An 18,382-nucleotide genomic window follows, 5' to 3' on the forward strand; every position below is an offset into this window, starting at 1 on the left:
CTATATGCATTTACTGTACTAGTGTATCTGGTAAATACTCAGGTATACACGATTTCCATATGCATCAAGGCCGCGGTGTTCGAAGGCATATACTGCGACGTCGATGTCGAATGGAGAACAAGCACCGCCTGTTCAATGCTAGGCGCGCTATTAATCGTCGGATCAGAGCAATCCGTGTTTACAATGGTTCTGATAACGATACATCGACTGCATGCTGTCATGAGGTTTGAATAGACACAGTGGTGTCGCCACATAAAGGCGGCAATGTGGTGTGAAATACTATTGCGTTCTCAGCCGTTGGAAATTGGGCAATCCAATTAGTTAGTCATCTGCTAATTGGATCCATACAAAATATAGTAAGATATGCTATGACTAGAATACCACGTGAATTCTACTGCGCAGCCACTATTTTCACTATTGATGACAGTTACCTCCGATAGTATAATCGGTAAGTTTCCCAATCCGACTCTGACCCTGTTTTATTGAAGGACATTTGTAATCCCACCCGACTTCTAGTCGCGATCGCTGGAATTAGTATGATTTTCGTTCACAAAACTGAATATGCACAAAGTAAATTGAAGGAATTTTATCGTTGTTTTCGTTGGAAGGAAATGAAACGTCAATGCTGCAAGAATATGGTTAGCAATGCATGGATCCTCAGCCCCATTCTGGGTCAGTCCAAAATCTGCTAAGTCCCACCCAGGTGCACCATGGCGTCGGATTTATGCTGCACACAACTAGGTTGTTTAAGGAATTATTTTCATACGGGGTTGAAGTCATGATGCGATATTGAACATGCAATAATGACTATTAGCCTATATCAGAGGCGGCCAACCAGTGGCCCGCGAGGTAATTCACGAAATTAGTCATATCAAAAAAATACCCGGATAATTCATTGTGAAGTTGCAAGGCCAACCAAAGTTTGGTAGCCTGACCGCAAAATTTGGGATGTTGATGACTAAGATATCTGTTCCGATACGTTTTCGTAGCAAGGGGCCAGCCACATTTTTCGTAGATCTTTCTATATGACCGCAGAGTAGAATATTTCTTGGAATATTTGTTTGACCTGATATTTTTCTTAGCACATGTCGCGATTTATCGTCACTCGAAGTCTTGATTTTAGTATTACCTAGTAATACCTACAATTCACAGAATTGAGTCGAGCTATATTCACAATTATGAGACAACACGTCAGTAGTAGGATAAAGCAATTTTGTTGCCGGCCAATCCCAGAAGGCCACGTCGCCTTAATTGCCACGCCTACATTGCCACATCATCCGCCCATTGCCACATCATCTGCTACGTCATCAGCCGCGGGCATTGCCACATCCAATGTATATTTGTATTAGTGAAATGCGTCTTGATAATATTAGTCAGATTTTCTATTATGTGTATTTAGGACTATGTATTTAAATTCCTATTCAGATTATACATAAATGCGAAAACTATGATGTATATGCAAGGCTATATTCTCCGGATAATATTATTAATATCAAAATTCTACACATCATCACTAATTACTTAATATAAAATGCGATTTTGAGCGCTGCGACTTGATAATATGAATCTCTACGCTTCTGATGCATGATTTTTTGCGATAAGGACCTAGGTAACATTCAGAGTCTGCAACGATTGTTTGGATATACATTATAGCAATACCCCACTAAACTATAGGCGGTTATATTACTCTATTGGTCAGAGATAACTCATCCGTCCATATTTTTAAACTTGATTTTATGTATACAAGTTACGGTCTCTGCAGCCTCCACATTTTACGACTTATTTTTATTAGACGCAGGCAAGCGGTTCTCCAGTTCGTAGCTACGGAAACAAATCACTCGCATGTGCGCGTTCCGAATAGTCTTGTAGAATTTTCTAAAGTCGTAACAGCTTAGCAGCATATACGCGAATCCCCAGGCGAAAATAATCGAACGAACTATAGCCGCAGGCGTGCGATTCGCAGGGCTTTAATTATATAAACACTTTCGATACCTGTACGCGAACCCCAGCGTTATAACGATTGCTATAATTAAACGAACACCTTCGCGGCAGGTACGCGATCCCCGACGTTATAATGATAGGGACAAATTAGCCGCATGAAAGCGAGTCTAATGAATATAACGACAGACAACAAGTTAGTTGAAAAGTAAAACTAATCGTGACCGACGCAAGACGGTGTGAAACAGCGCTTTCGCTCGATTCTTTCTTGACATATAATATACTGAGCATATAAAAAGCTGGCAAAACCTATACTTGAGTACTCCGAAATGTACAAGTACTTTACCTTTACACGACGTTTTTGTAAAATGAATACTAATTTCAATGAAAAATAAAAAAATATGTACTCAAGTAGGTTTTTGTCTACACGCACCAACTACTCAAGTGTTTATGACACAGGAATGATTCATGAATTATAGCGCAAGCAGGCCAAATCTATACTTGAGTACTCCAAAATGTAAAAGTACTTCCACCTATACTTGAGTAGTCCGAAATGTACAAGTACTTTACCTTTACACGACGTTTTGTAAAATGAATACTAATTTCAATGAAAAATAAAAAATTATGTACTCAAGTAGGTTTTTGTCTACACGCACCAACTACTCAAGTGTTTATGACACAGGAATGATTCATTAAGTATAGCGCAAGCAGGCCAAATCTATACTTGAGTACTCCAAAATGTACAAGTACTTCGCTATGTACTCTCTCCACGTAAAAAGTGACTAGGTTTTAGACTACTTTATCGATTTTCGATGTTGCGCAAATACCGCAAACTTTGCTTGCTTTCAGAGCTGGCAACTAAATGCAAGACAGACTTAAGTTTGGATGCGGCATATTTAGGTTTTTAAAAATTATTCATACCCATGTTTCGAAATATTGTTAACTAACTTATGTTTTCGATATAAGATAAGCGTGAAGTGTACAAATTTCGATGTTGTGCAAATACCACAAACTTTGCTTGCTTTCAGAGCCGACAACTAAATGCAAGACAGACTTCACGCAAAAGTTGATATTCTGAAAATTTTGGCTAGTTAATAGTTTAAAAACTTATACTTCAGCACTACGAAATGTACAAGTACTTTACCTATACACGACGTTTTTGTAAAATGAATACTAATTTTAAGAAAAAATAAAAAAAAGAGCGAAAAACTACCTTTTATCACGCTAATCCCCACCGTGAAACTTGGTACGCAGTTGTAGGACAATATGAAAATACACCATACCAAATTTCGTCAGACATTTCATGATGTAACACCTTTAAAACCAACGCAGTTCTATACCGACTTTTGGCCTAATCTGTTTTCCGTAACGCAGCACGTACGTATACATAGACAACTTTAAAACGGAATTACCATGTTAATAATCGACTCCCCCACCTTGAAACTCGGTACGCAGTTGTAAGACATTATGACAATGTACCATATTAAATTTTGTTACGCATTTCATGATTAAACAACTTTAAAACTAACGCAGTTCTATACCGACATTTGCGTGAATCTGTTTTGCGGGAGCGTAGCACATACCTATACTTCGGATTTTGTATAGTATATACTAATTTTACATTGCGGGGTATTCAGTAAACTTTAATCCAGTGATCCTCCATCTATTTTCAATCACGCTCCTCTTATTAGTCTAGGCTTCCAACCCCACATCCAGTACGTATTTACCTACTAAGTACCTATTTCCGACTAAGTAAAACGTCAGTATTCCAGGTATTTTCTGCTTAATTCTGAAACTATAATGGATTTGAAGCAGTACAATATCATAAACACTTGAGAATATTTGCTGCATGTAGGTAAAAAACGTACTTGAGTACTCGGAAGAAGTCGATACTTACTTGTTTAGCCGCTCGGACATCATCACTTATTGTACTTTACTAGAAATTTACTGCTGATAAATGAGTGTAATACCACGAAGTGAGACTTCGAAACTATATCGTCAGTTCTCCGGGACCAAATATCGTGTTAAGTGTTAAGTTGTTGTATTATGTAGCTATAGTAATTGGTACACGTAAGCTCAGGATCGAACCAACTTGTGTTAACTTGCGTTATTATGTACCTAGTAATTGATGCGAGTAATCCCGCAACTGATGCTGTTCAATGCCTTTACTGCGTTCTTACCAAGCACCTAGACAGCCCCAAGCAATATTTTTAGATTCAAATATAGCGTATCGAGTACTTTTTCTCAACTGTAATAAAAACTTTTAGACTCCGGATTTTGTGTAGTAGGCTATATACTAATTTACAATACCGCATTTGTAATTCGCGCAAGTACAGGAATATCATAGTTCTTGTAAGAAAGTTGTCTGCGCACAATATATGTTAATCATAAGTCCTACAAATTCATGATTTCGTCCTAGTTTAAGTTTTAGAAAATATTATACCGACATCGCGACATCTTTCAAAAACAAAACCATGATCAAGGATTGAAAGATAATTTTTGCTATTTTTCATTGACATAAGTCATTCTGGAACGCGAAAACGCATTGTACGATATAGATGAAACTTAAGCAAATCCTAGGATCCTCATTTCCAAAGTAGCTTAGATCTCGAAATAAGCTTTGACTCGCTATTCTCCTCAAGCCATGGAATCATCACGAGTATCAGCACCTTCGATCACTGAAGAAAAGGATGAAATTATATCCGAAACATATTCCTTGACCAGGAATTTTATCATGTACGAACTCGACGGGTCATGCGTTAAGGTAAATACGAAAGCAGAGAGAACCTTACGTCAAGTTGGAGATGAAATGCTCGAGCGACATCGAACAGTCCTAAACGCAGTTTCCAAACGTCTCCGCTATAGTGATGTTGAAGTCAATGAAAAATATAAAGAATATTTACCCGATGAGCGGCTGTTCCTGATGCTAGCTGATGAAATTTTCAAAGATACCAAAGAAAATTGGGGGAGGATTGTCTGCCTTTTTGTGCTCGGTAGCATTCTTGCTCGCAAAAACGAGGATGAACATCACGGGGAGCATATAGAAGCTATCATACAGACAATTGGGAATTACATTGCTAGCAGAAGACTAAAGTGGATAGTGCGAAATGGAGGATGGGTAGGTGATTTACATGCTTCGCTTAGGATTTATAAATTATCTTCTATTTTTGTTACAGGATGGCTTTGTAGGATTTTTTGATAATGCCGCTTTCGACTACAATAAAGTTTGGAAGGGACTCGTGTTTGTTGGAATCGGACTGACATCTATAGCAATGGCATTATCAAGATAATGGATGTTCGCATGTTTTATCTCATGTAATATTTTAAGAATAAAATTCTTCATCGTTAATCGCATCCATTTTACTGTAGGATGTATACAGTTTCAGTATGAATGATGGGTCCTATGGTGCTTGACGAAAGAAGTTGGTCATCTATTCTATATTCCGAAATAATCAAGTTTGTGATTTTTTAGCAGCACCTAGCCTCATATAAACTTTAATAGAATCACTTATAACTCATCAGTTTACTCAAGTAAATCTAATTTGATACTCGAGCACTGAACCTTAATTTTCCAGCAGTATGATAGACACCCTCCGATGGTACTCAACATCGTGCAATTCTGCTCGAATACAAGTACAAGTAGAGATTTCAAAGTAAGTAAGTAACTGGTTATGTTTGTAGACTATAACTCCACTTCTATCGTTCAGAAAGGAAAGGACGTAGTTTATTTTTGTCCTTGATGTTTGAGATGTTGAGCAGAGAAGTACATGTACTTCTTTAAAGTACTCAAGTAGGCTAAAATGCCAAGCTACCTTGTAACTAAGGCTACTATTTGTCATAATAACTACTATGAGCGCACAATTAGCTTGTTCAAAATCTCCAAATTCCAGGGATTCACTGATTGAATTGATATGTATTGAATTAAAATAATGCTGCCTACGAAATTTGCTAGATGTGAACGCATTTTTATCAAAATGTTCAAATTTCACTGACAACCTCTTGAAATTGTTGCAGTGTCTAAAACAGAGATCTCAAACATGCGGCTCGCGAACCGTCAATTTAATAAACCGTCGAACAATCAGGGTTGGAGACAAGATTTTTCCGTTCTATGTCATGACAATACCAACAAACACCGTGTAAAGTTTCAAGGTTGTCATTCGATGATTAAGGAATTAAGAAAACTACTTCTACTAAACTTCTGGACTTTTACTAAACTTATACACTGCATCTGATCAAGTATAGATAGAAAAGCAAAGCTAATATAAAATTCCGCGAAGTACCGATTCTGTAACTACTGTAAGTAGGCAAACCTTAGCTGAGTATACTCCGAAAAAACAGGAGTAATTCGTTACTCACCAAATAAATGGATATCATTCAATATGAGTGGCGTTAGGATATCCGTCAAATACTTTCCGTTATTCTATAGAAGTTGCGTTTCTGACTACTTAAAAGTTGCTAGAGCTCATGCTATTTTATCGTCGTATCGATGTTCGTTTTGAAAAGTAGCATGCTCAATGGTTCATGTTCACATTATTCAGTTAAATTAGGTTTTGCGCAAAGAAAAAGGACTGTAAGTAGGCAAACCTTAGCTGAGTATACTCCGAAAAAACAGGAGTAATTCGTTACTCACCAAATAAATGGATATCATTCAATATGAGTGGCGTTAGGATATCCGTCAAATACTTTCCGTTATTCTATAGAAGTTGCGTTTCTGACTACTTAAAAGTTGCTAGAGCTCATGCTATTTTATCGTCGTATCGATGTTCGTTTTGAAAAGTAGCATGCTCAATGGTTCATGTTCACATTATTCAGTTAAATTAGGTTTTGCGCAAAGAAAAAGGACTGTAAGTAGGCAAACCTTAGCTGAGTATACTCCGAAAAAACAGGAGTAATTCGTTACTCACCAAATAAATGGATATCATTCAATATGAGTGGCGTTAGGATATCCGTCAAATACTTTCCGTTATTCTATAGAAGTTGCGTTTCTGACTACTTAAAAGTTGCTAGAGCTCATGCTATTTTATCGTCGTATCGATGTTCGTTTTGAAAAGTAGCATGCTCAATGGTTCATGTTCACATTATTCAGTTAAATTAGGTTTTGCGCAAAGAAAAAGGACTGTAAGTAGGCAAACCTTAGCTGAGTATACTCCGAAAAAACAGGAGTAATTCGTTACTCACCAAATAAATGGATATCATTCAATATGAGTGGCGTTAGGATATCCGTCAAATACTTTCCGTTATTCTATAGAAGTTGCGTTTCTGACTACTTAAAAGTTGCTAGAGCTCATGTTATTTTATCGTCGTATCGATGTTCGTTTTGAAAAGTAGCATGCTCAATGGTTCATGTTCACATTGTTCAGTTAAATTAGGTTTTGCGCAAAGAAAAAGGACTGTAAGTAGGCAAACCTTAGCTGAGTATACTCCGAAAAAAACAGGAGTAATTCGTTACTCACCAAATAAATGGATATCATTCAATATGAGTGGCGTTAGGATATCCGTCAAATACTTTCCGTTATTCTATAGAAGTTGCGTTTCTGACTACTTAAAAGTTGCTAGAGCTCATGCTATTTTATCGTCGTATCGATGTTCGTTTTGAAAAGTAGCATGCTCAATGGTTCATGTTCACATTGTTCAGTTAAATTAGGTTTTGCGCAAAGAAAAAGAAAATTCACGCAAAAGTCGCTATTGCTCCGTGATGATTTTGATGTTGTTCCATACCGATTTGGGAGGTAGTACACCTAATTTCGTAAAGTACACAGAAAACTACTTCTACTAAATTCCTACACTTCTAAACTTCTACACTGAATCTTGTAAAGTATATAGAAAAGGAAAGCCAACGAATAATTCATGAAGTTCCGATAGGCTATATTTGAGGTAATGATTCCCGTGCGAATGAAAAGTAAGTAGAGAAGCTTAGCATATCAACGATATCGTTGCCAGTCATTGCGTCGATTCGCTGCTTGAAATCCTCAAGATCGATTGATGTTTCGAGGTTTCGCGGTTTCGCTTTGCTGTCATCCGTACGAGCAGAATGTCTGGATTAGGAACAACTACGCCAGGACCATTAATGCTTTCGATACAGTGCAATATGAATAGCGCTACGTTGATCAATTCAAATTCAACAATGGCTCCCGCGCACGATTATGTAGCCGGATTTTCGTTGAATATTGACGACACCCACAAACCTAAAGATCTCTTTCCCCTTCACATCTATGATAGAGTTATCACTCCAATGACTACGAATAACTTGAGATTCCGTCGGATTAATATCCGAATCAAATAATACCAGAGTATCTTTTCCGACTTTTAAAACCCGCACTGTCGCGTTCGGCCTATGTCGCAACACCACAATATGCGGCCATACAAAACGATGAATAGTAGCTTTTTGTAGTACCATATCTGCGAGATATTTTCAGTTGGGTGTAATTTCACGCTGCTCACCAATTTACAGCTCACAGTGCAACTGAATTGGCGTTCATACTAATTCTACATAATTTTTGCATGTCAGGCAATTACATCAGCAGTAAAACGCCGGCGGCTACTCATTTGAAGCTTGTTAGTATCTGAGATAAATGGCGCTCAAGCGTAGCATGGAATCGCTAATACACCATACCAAATTTCGTCAGACATGTCATGATGTAACACCTTTAAAAACCAACGCAGTTCTATACAGACTTTTGATGCAATAGCGATTACACAGTAAGTAACTAACTGAATATGTTTGTAGACTATATCTCCACTTCTACCATTCAGAGATGTTGAGCACATAAGTATATGTACTTCTTCAAAGTACTCAAGTAGCTTTTCGTAGGATATAGATGACACTGACAACACTCACCAAGACCACTGGTCCACTGAAAAAAGTACATTGTAGCAGTAAAGTCCTACTAAAGTACAAGAAGTAATGATTTCCCAGTTAGTTAAAAAGTAAGTATTGCAGGTATAGTTTGATCGAAAAAGCGAAAAACTCTGAAATAGAAGTAGATGCAGTGTAAATAGGTAACACTTCATTGAGTATAGCGCAAGCAGGCCAAACCTATACTGGAGTACTCCAAAATGTACAAGTACTTCGCTAATGTAGTAAGCAGGCCGATATGAAGATATTCGTTGAGCTGAATGAACATAAAAATACTCCCGTGCCCCGAAATTTATGTATAATCTGAATTGTATTTTCTGGAGGGAAAGTATTATCTAGCGTATAATGAATGTTATTTATTTTTTGGAATATTAGTCCTAAATACACATAATAGAATATCTAAGGGAAGTATCGAAGTTTCATAATAAACATGAAAATACCTGGTGTCGTTGAGTTGAATAAACATAAAAAAATAAACATAAAAAAATTTTTGCCTGACATGCAAAAATTATGTAGAATTAGTATGAACGCCAATTCAGTTGCACTGTGAGCTGTAAATTGGTGAGCAGCGTGAAATTACACCCAACTGAAAATATCTCGCAGATATGGTACTACAAAAAGCTACTATTCATCGTTTTGTATGGCCGCATATTGTGGTGTTGCGACATAGGCCGAACGCGACAGTGCGGGTTTTAAAAGTCGGAAAAGATACTCTGGTATTATTTGATTCGGATATTAATCCGACGGAATCTCAAGTTATTCGTAGTCATTGGAGTGATAACTCTATCATAGATGTGAAGGGGAAAGAGATCTTTAGGTTTGTGGGTGTCGTCAATATTCAACGAAAATCCGGCTACATAATCGTGCGCGGGAGCCATTGTTGAATTTGAATTGATCAACGTAGCGCTATTCATATTGCACTGTATCGAAAGCATTAATGGTCCTGGCGTAGTTGTTCCTAATCCAGACATTCTGCTCGTACGGATGACAGCAAAGCGAAACCGCGAAACCTCGAAACATCAATCGATCTTGAGGATTTCAAGCAGCGAATCGACGCAATGACTGGCAACGATATCGTTGATATGCTAAGCTTCTCTACTTACTTTTCATTCGCACGGGAATCATTACCTCAAATATAGCCTATCGGAACTTCATGAATTATTCGTTGGCTTTCCTTTTCTATATACTTTACAAGATTCAGTGTAGAAGTTTAGAAGTGTAGGAATTTAGTAGAAGTAGTTTTCTGTGTACTTTACGAAATTAGGTGTACTACCTCCCAAATCGGTATGGAACAACATCAAAATCATCACGGAGCAATAGCGACTTTTGCGTGAATTTTCTTTTTCTTTGCGCAAAACCTAATTTAACTGAACAATGTGAACATGAACCATTGAGCATGCTACTTTTCAAAACGAACATCGATACGACGATAAAATAGCATGAGCTCTAGCAACTTTTAAGTAGTCAGAAACGCAACTTCTATAGAATAACGGAAAGTATTTGACGGATATCCTAACGCCACTCATATTGAATGATATCCATTTATTTGGTGAGTAACGAATTACTCCTGTTTTTTTCGGAGTATACTCAGCTAAGGTTTGCCTACTTACAGTCCTTTTTCTTTGCGCAAAACCTAATTTAACTGAACAATGTGAACATGAACCATTGAGCATGCTACTTTTCAAAACGAACATCGATACGACGATAAAATAACATGAGCTCTAGCAACTTTTAAGTAGTCAGAAACGCAACTTCTATAGAATAACGGAAAGTATTTGACGGATATCCTAACGCCACTCATATTGAATGATATCCATTTATTTGGTGAGTAACGAATTACTCCTGTTTTTTCGGAGTATACTCAGCTAAGGTTTGCCTACTTACAGTCCTTTTTCTTTGCGCAAAACCTAATTTAACTGAATAATGTGAACATGAACCATTGAGCATGCTACTTTTCAAAACGAACATCGATACGACGATAAAATAGCATGAGCTCTAGCAACTTTTAAGTAGTCAGAAACGCAACTTCTATAGAATAACGGAAAGTATTTGACGGATATCCTAACGCCACTCATATTGAATGATATCCATTTATTTGGTGAGTAACGAATTACTCCTGTTTTTTCGGAGTATACTCAGCTAAGGTTTGCCTACTTACAGTCCTTTTTCTTTGCGCAAAACCTAATTTAACTGAATAATGTGAACATGAACCATTGAGCATGCTACTTTTCAAAACGAACATCGATACGACGATAAAATAGCATGAGCTCTAGCAACTTTTAAGTAGTCAGAAACGCAACTTCTATAGAATAACGGAAAGTATTTGACGGATATCCTAACGCCACTCATATTGAATGATATCCATTTATTTGGTGAGTAACGAATTACTCCTGTTTTTTCGGAGTATACTCAGCTAAGGTTTGCCTACTTACAGTCCTTTTTCTTTGCGCAAAACCTAATTTAACTGAATAATGTGAACATGAACCATTGAGCATGCTACTTTTCAAAACGAACATCGATACGACGATAAAATAGCATGAGCTCTAGCAACTTTTAAGTAGTCAGAAACGCAACTTCTACAGAATAACGGAAAGTATTTGACGGATATCCTAACGCCACTCATATTGAATGATATCCATTTATTTGGTGAGTAACGAATTACTCCTGTTTTTTCGGAGTATACTCAGCTAAGGTTTGCCTACTTACAGTAGTTACAGAATCGGTACTTCGCGGAATTTTATATTAGCTTTGCTTTTCTATCTATACTTGATCAGATGCAGTGTATAAGTTTAGTAAAAGTCCAGAAGTTTAGTAGAAGTAGTTTTCTTAATTCCTTAATCATCGAATGACAACCTTGAAACTTTACACGGTGTTTGTTGGTATTGTCATGACATAGAACGGAAAAATCTTGTCTCCAACCCTGATTGTTCGACGGTTTATTAAATTGACGGTTCGCGAGCCGCATGTTTGAGATCTCTGTTTTAGACACTGCAACAATTTCAAGAGGTTGTCAGTGAAATTTGAACATTTTGATAAAAATGCGTTCACATCTAGCAAATTTCGTAGGCAGCATTATTTTAATTCAATACATATCAATTCAATCAGTGAATCCCTGGAATTTGGAGATTTTGAACAAGCTAATTGTGCGCTCATAGTAGTTATTATGACAAATAGTAGCCTTAGTTACAAGGTAGCTTGGCATTTTAGCCTACTTGAGTACTTTAAAGAAGTACATGTACTTCTCTGCTCAACATCTCAAACATCAAGGACAAAAATAAACTACGTCCTTTCCTTTCTGAACGATAGAAGTGGAGTTATAGTCTACAAACATAACCAGTTACTTACTTACTTTGAAATCTCTACTTGTACTTGTATTCGAGCAGAATTGCACGATGTTGAGTACCATCGGAGGGTGTCTATCATACTGCTGGAAAATTAAGGTTCAGTGCTCGAGTATCAAATTAGATTTACTTGAGTAAACTGATGAGTTATAAGTGATTCTATTAAAGTTTATATGAGGCTAGGTGCTGCTAAAAAATCACAAACTTGATTATTTCGGAATATAGAATAGATGACCAACTTCTTTCGTCAAGCACCATAGGACCCATCATTCATACTGAAACTGTATACATCCTACAGTAAAATGGATGCGATTAACGATGAAGAATTTTATTCTTAAAATATTACATGAGATAAAACATGCGAACATCCATTATCTTGATAATGCCATTGCTATAGATGTCAGTCCGATTCCAACAAACACGAGTCCCTTCCAAACTTTATTGTAGTCGAAAGCGGCATTATCAAAAAATCCTACAAAGCCATCCTGTAACAAAAATAGAAGATAATTTATAAATCCTAAGCGAAGCATGTAAATCACCTACCCATCCTCCATTTCGCACTATCCACTTTAGTCTTCTGCTAGCAATGTAATTCCCAATTGTCTGTATGATAGCTTCTATATGCTCCCCGTGATGTTCATCCTCGTTTTTGCGAGCAAGAATGCTACCGAGCACAAAAAGGCAGACAATCCTCCCCCAATTTTCTTTGGTATCTTTGAAAATTTCATCAGCTAGCATCAGGAACAGCCGCTCATCGGGTAAATATTCTTTATATTTTTCATTGACTTCAACATCACTATAGCGGAGACGTTTGGAAACTGCGTTTAGGACTGTTCGATGTCGCTCGAGCATTTCATCTCCAACTTGACGTAAGGTTCTCTCTGCTTTCGTATTTACCTTAACGCATGACCCGTCGAGTTCGTACATGATAAAATTCCTGGTCAAGGAATATGTTTCGGATATAATTTCATCCTTTTCTTCAGTGATCGAAGGTGCTGATACTCGTGATGATTCCATGGCTTGAGGAGAATAGCGAGTCAAAGCTTATTTCGAGATCTAAGCTACTTTGGAAATGAGGATCCTAGGATTTGCTTAAGTTTCATCTATATCGTACAATGCGTTTTCGCGTTCCAGAATGACTTATGTCAATGAAAAATAGCAAAAATTATCTTTCAATCCTTGATCATGGTTTTGTTTTTGAAAGATGTCGCGATGTCGGTATAATATTTTCTAAAACTTAAACTAGGACGAAATCATGAATTTGTAGGACTTATGATTAACATATATTGTGCGCAGACAACTTTCTTACAAGAACTATGATATTCCTGTACTTGCGCGAATTACAAATGCGGTATTGTAAATTAGTATATAGCCTACTACACAAAATCCGGAGTCTGAAAGTTTTTATTACAGTTGAGAAAAAGTACTCGATACGCTATATTTGAATCTAAAAATATTGCTTGGGGCTGTCTAGGTGCTTGGTAAGAACGCAGTAAAGGCATTGAACAGCATCAGTTGCGGGATTACTCGCATCAATTACTAGGTACATAATAACGCAAGTTAACACAAGTTGGTTCGATCCTGAGCTTACGTGTACCAATTACTATAGCTACATAATACAACAACTTAACACTTGTAAAACACGATATTTGGTCCCGGAGAACTGACGATATAGTTTCGAAGTCTCACTTCGTGGTATTACACTCATTTATCAGCAGTAAATTTCTAGTAAAGTACAATAAGTGATGATGTCCGAGCGGCTAAACAAGTAAGTATCGACTTCTTCCGAGTACTCAAGTACGTTTTTTACCTACATGCAGCAAATATTCTCAAGTGTTTATGATATTGTACTGCTTCAAATCCATTATAGTTTCAGAATTAAGCAGAAAATACCTGGAATACTGACGTTTTACTTAGTCGGAAATAGGTACTTAGTAGGTAAATACGTACTGGATGTGGGGTTGGAAGCCTAGACTAATAAGAGGAGCGTGATTGAAAATAGATGGAGGATCACTGGATTAAAGTTTACTGAATACCCCGCAATGTAAAATTAGTATATACTATACAAAATCCGAAGTATAGGTATGTGCTACGCTCCCGCAAAACAGATTCACGCAAATGTCGGTATAGAACTGCGTTAGTTTTAAAGTTGTTTAATCATGAAATGCGTAACAAAATTTAATATGGTACATTGTCATAATGTCTTACAACTGCGTACCGAGTTTCAAGGTGGGGGAGTCGATTATTAACATGGTAATTCCGTTTTAAAGTTGTCTATGTATACGTACGTGCTGCGTTACGGAAAACAGATTAGGCCAAAAGTCGGTATAGAACTTATTATTATTATTATATTTAAAAGCGATTTTAGTGACGCTTATAACAACTATGGTCTTTTGCGTCACGACGTAACGGTTGCTAATCGAATCGATATTGCGATAAGTAAATACAGTCAACTAAACATTTAGTATTGTCTTTTTGTCTTCGCAAGGAATTCCCACAGCAAAGGTAATATATAATCACTTGTTATTACATTTTCCATGGTGAAGGGTACTCTCAGGTCCATTACGGCAGCTCTAAACTGGCATCTTTCATTAATGTACTTTGCACACTCCATAATAACGTGCTCTGCAGTTTCTTCTACATGGCATGTGGTACAATCAGGGGTATCGGAGCATCCAATTTTGTTAAGATGGGAGTTGAGACGACAGTGTCCGGTGCGTAATCTGAAAATGGTCGTTTCGGCACGGCGTGGCGTGGTAAAAGTAGGTAGTTTTGTGTATATGTCAGGGCAGAACTGTTTGAAATGTGCTCCAGAGGCGGTTTCAATGAAACGTTGGTTCCAGTCTTGCCTACAGCGACCTAAAATCAATGAGTTGGCCTCGCTAGAAGTAAGATCTACACTTTGGTCAGCTAAGTCATGGGCCGCAGCCTCTTTCGCAAGTCGGTCAGCGACTTCGTTCCCTTCAATACCACAGTGTCCTGGAATCCATACGAAAGAAATATCTCTATGGCTTTCATGTAAGAGATGGTGAGTTAGTTCTAATATTTGATTGGTAATATAGTTATTTTCACCAAGATGGTTTTTCAACGACAGCAATGCACTCAAAGAGTCACTCAGAATAGCAACTCGTTCGATGGAATTTTCTGAAATCCATATCAGTGCATCGAATATTGCTTTCAGCTCAATCGAGAAGATTGATAGGAGTTTCGAACATACTTTTGATGTTCTTATATTGCGATCGGGGATGTAGAAGGAGTACCCAGCACCGTTGATGTTTTTAGATCCATCGGTGTAAACTAGCATTCTGTTTGGGTATTGCTCAAAAATATAATCTCTGAATATAGCATCGACAAGGTGACTTGGTGGATCGCGTCCGAGGGCTGTTTGTAATGATGTATCAATCATAGCGCATTTCAATAACCAAGGGCATATGGTTAGAGGGTGGTCACCTCTGACTTGCAAATCATCCAATATTTGAAGTCGGGATAAGAGATTGAAAGTCACAAATCGGTCCGAGAGTAGATTGTACATTTCCTCCCATGAACCCTCCAATAAACTGCGTGCTGGGTTTGATTGTTGTGTTCTGATCTTGGAACGGTACTTGAGACAAAGATATTGGTGCCTTAGAAAAAAGGGCATGTCGTTACACGAGGCCTCTAATACGCATATAGGGGTGCTGGACATGGCACCGCAAGAAAGTCTCAGAGCTTGATTGCGGATTGATATTATTTTCGTGAGGTGTGATTTCGGTGCGAAGAAGTACGCTTCCATGCCATACTCTATGATGGATCTTATCAGGCTCCTATACAGGGTTAATAGCGTTCGAGTGGATGCACCCCAAGATGTGCCGGATACCATTCTGAGTAAATTCATGCGCTTTGCGCATTTGGATGCAACGTTAGATGTGTGTATCTTATAGTTGAGTCTTTTGTCAAAAGTGACACCTAAATATTTGAAGGATTCCACATACCTCAGTTGATGACTTCCAAGTTTGAGTACAGGTTGTGCATAATTTCGCTTTTTCGTGAAAACCATTGCTACGGATTTCTCGACCGATACCATAAAACCCCACTTTACACACCATCGATGGATCTGATCAAGGGATGACTGAATGTTTTGAGCAAGTTGGTCAACAGCAAGACCGGCCTCCCAAATGGCACAATCGTCCGCATAGAGCCCCATGTCTGACTCGATAACTGTTGGAAGGTCATTTATCATAATGCTGAATAACAAAGGGCTAAGCACACTCCCCTGCGGAATACCATTTTCGGTGAGGAAAATGTCGGATAACGTTGTCCCGATTCGAACTTGAAAAGTACGGTCGTGTATGAAATTGTTGATCCAAGATAGACAAGGCCCCGAAATACCCATTTCCCGTAATTTATGGATGACAGCAGCCCTCCACACCATGTCATATGCTCTCTCGATGTCTAAGAAGACAGCCAAGACCGATCTTCCATTATGGATAGCTTTGTAAGTGGCATCGTGTAATCGGAGAACATGATCCAGGGCCCGCCGTCCCCGACGAAAGCCACTTTGAGCTGAGTGGAGTAAGCCGTGCTTTTCTAGATACCAAGATAGTCGCTTCATAATCATCGTCTCCATCACTTTACAGAGGTGGCTGGTTAAGGCTATAGGACGATATGACTGTGGGTCTGATCGGTCCTTGTTTCCTTTGGGAATTGGAATAACAATCGAGTGCTTCCAGCTGCGAGGGACAGTCCCATTGCACCATGAGTTATTTATCACCGAAAGCATACTGAGTAGGGCATCTGGCGGGAAGTTTTTGAACATGGAGTAGCAAAGAGTGTCATGTCCCGGGGACGTGTCTTTTTTCGACTTCAGTGCTTTCTCAAGCTCTGCAATCGTGAAAGGATTGTTCAGAAGAGTATCGTTCCTATGGTGTTCGACTTCTATGAGGAGTGAAGCTCTCAAGTCCAACCTATGACGGTAATTCAAAGAGCTGCTACAACGTTGGAATGTCTTCGCTAGTATTTGTGCTTTTCCTCTTTCATCAGTAATATAATTGCTCCCAACTTTCAAAGATGCCACCGAACTATTAGAAAGATTGCCCGAAATAGAACGGACGACACTCCACACTTTCTGGAGATTTCCCCTGGTGCCAAGTGTTTCACAAAAGGATCTCCATGATTCACGTTTCGCTGTTAGTATCACTCGTCTGCACTGTGCACGACTACGTTTAAATTCAGCAATGTATTGCGCATCAAACGTTTGCCTCATTTTCAAAAACGCTGCCTTCTTCTTTCTCACAGCCCTGGCACAATCGTCGTTCCACCATGGTACTGATGAGCGACTGTGACTTCTCTTGATTGGAATGGACAGGCTGGCCGCACATAATACATCACTAGTGAATTTGTCGACCATGGCGTCAATGTTGTTCCCTAAATTTGGCACCTCGGACAGATCAAGGATCTGGCGAAAGCTCGCCCAATCTGCCTTCGAGAGGGCCCAAGTGAGCGGACGTTTGTTAGAGCGGGGTAGTTTAGCCAATAAAGATGTCAGTATGACAAAATGATCACTGCCTAATAGGGAGTTTGTCACGTTGGTAGAGCACGAGTGTGCGATATCTGCCGACGCCAGTGACAAGTCGATGAGTGAGGCCCTGCTCACTGCGTTGTATGCAGTATTGATGCGAGTTGGACTCGTTGCGTTCAGGGTTACCAATCCATGCCGATTTATCGAATCATACAACAAGTGACCTCTGCGATTCGAGTTTCCAGCACTCCATGACCAGTGATGGGCATTGAAATCACCTAATATCAAAGACCTGTTGGACAGGTCACCCAAGAAGTCTAAGTCACCATCAACAACTCGGTACTCGGGAGAGCAGTATATGTTACAGATCCGCAAACCGTTCACTTCGATGCACAGCGTATCTATACCATCACCGGGTGACTGAATATCGAGTATTCGATAAGACAATTGCTTATTGATTAAAATGGCTAGCCCACCACTGCGAAGTGTTTTATCTTTTCTTTCCATGATGTACCCTTTAATCTTTGGAACATATTTATCAATAAGATGTGTCTCTTGAATTAACATAATATCAGGAGGCGTAGGGAGTTGTTCTATAAAGTTCTTCAGTTCAGGTAACTTCCTGTATATTCCTCTGCAGTTCCATTGCAGTATAAGGACACCAGCGTTCTTATACATTTTGTGGAACTGCGCTCAAAAGGCTTTTCAGTGATTCAGGGTCGAAAGAAACGCTTAGCCACTTCTGAGCCG

The 18,382-nt window shown here is 38.6% G+C and overlaps 4 protein-coding genes across 7 annotated transcripts in view; 2 read left to right on the top strand and 2 right to left on the bottom strand.

The window, feature by feature from the left end:
- LOC145457428 (uncharacterized) overlaps positions 1-18,382 on the bottom strand; it is a 502,676-nt gene that overhangs the window by 247,882 nt on the left and 236,412 nt on the right. The window lies entirely within an intron of this gene.
- The window catches only part of LOC145457052 (uncharacterized), a 66,186-nt gene that overhangs the window by 38,442 nt on the left and 9,362 nt on the right, over positions 1-18,382 (top strand). For all 4 annotated transcript variants that reach the window (XM_080335234.1, XM_080335227.1, XM_080335211.1 and 1 more), the window contains one exon: positions 43-224. In XM_080335234.1, coding sequence (XP_080191360.1) covers positions 43-224 — 182 coding nt within the window. The remainder of the gene's footprint in view (positions 1-42; positions 225-18,382) is intronic.
- LOC145457373 (induced myeloid leukemia cell differentiation protein Mcl-1 homolog) lies at positions 3,988-5,648 on the top strand. The gene is made up of 2 exons (XM_080335577.1): positions 3,988-5,056; positions 5,115-5,648. The coding sequence occupies exons 1-2, from the start codon at positions 4,583-4,585 to the stop codon at positions 5,226-5,228; spliced, it is 588 nt and encodes a 195-aa protein (XP_080191703.1). The 5' UTR covers positions 3,988-4,582; the 3' UTR covers positions 5,229-5,648.
- LOC145457364 (induced myeloid leukemia cell differentiation protein Mcl-1 homolog) lies at positions 12,087-14,442 on the bottom strand. The gene is made up of 2 exons (XM_080335564.1): positions 12,679-14,442; positions 12,087-12,620 (listed from the first exon to the last, which is right to left on the bottom strand). Exons 1-2 carry the CDS (start codon positions 13,150-13,152, stop codon positions 12,507-12,509), a joined length of 588 nt encoding a protein of 195 aa, XP_080191690.1. The 5' UTR covers positions 13,153-14,442; the 3' UTR covers positions 12,087-12,506.

This window comes from Botryllus schlosseri, chromosome 2, assembly GCF_051294905.1.
Source record: "Botryllus schlosseri isolate E-star chromosome 2, Bs_hap1, whole genome shotgun sequence".
Taxonomy (NCBI): Eukaryota; Metazoa; Chordata; class Ascidiacea; order Stolidobranchia; family Styelidae; genus Botryllus; species Botryllus schlosseri.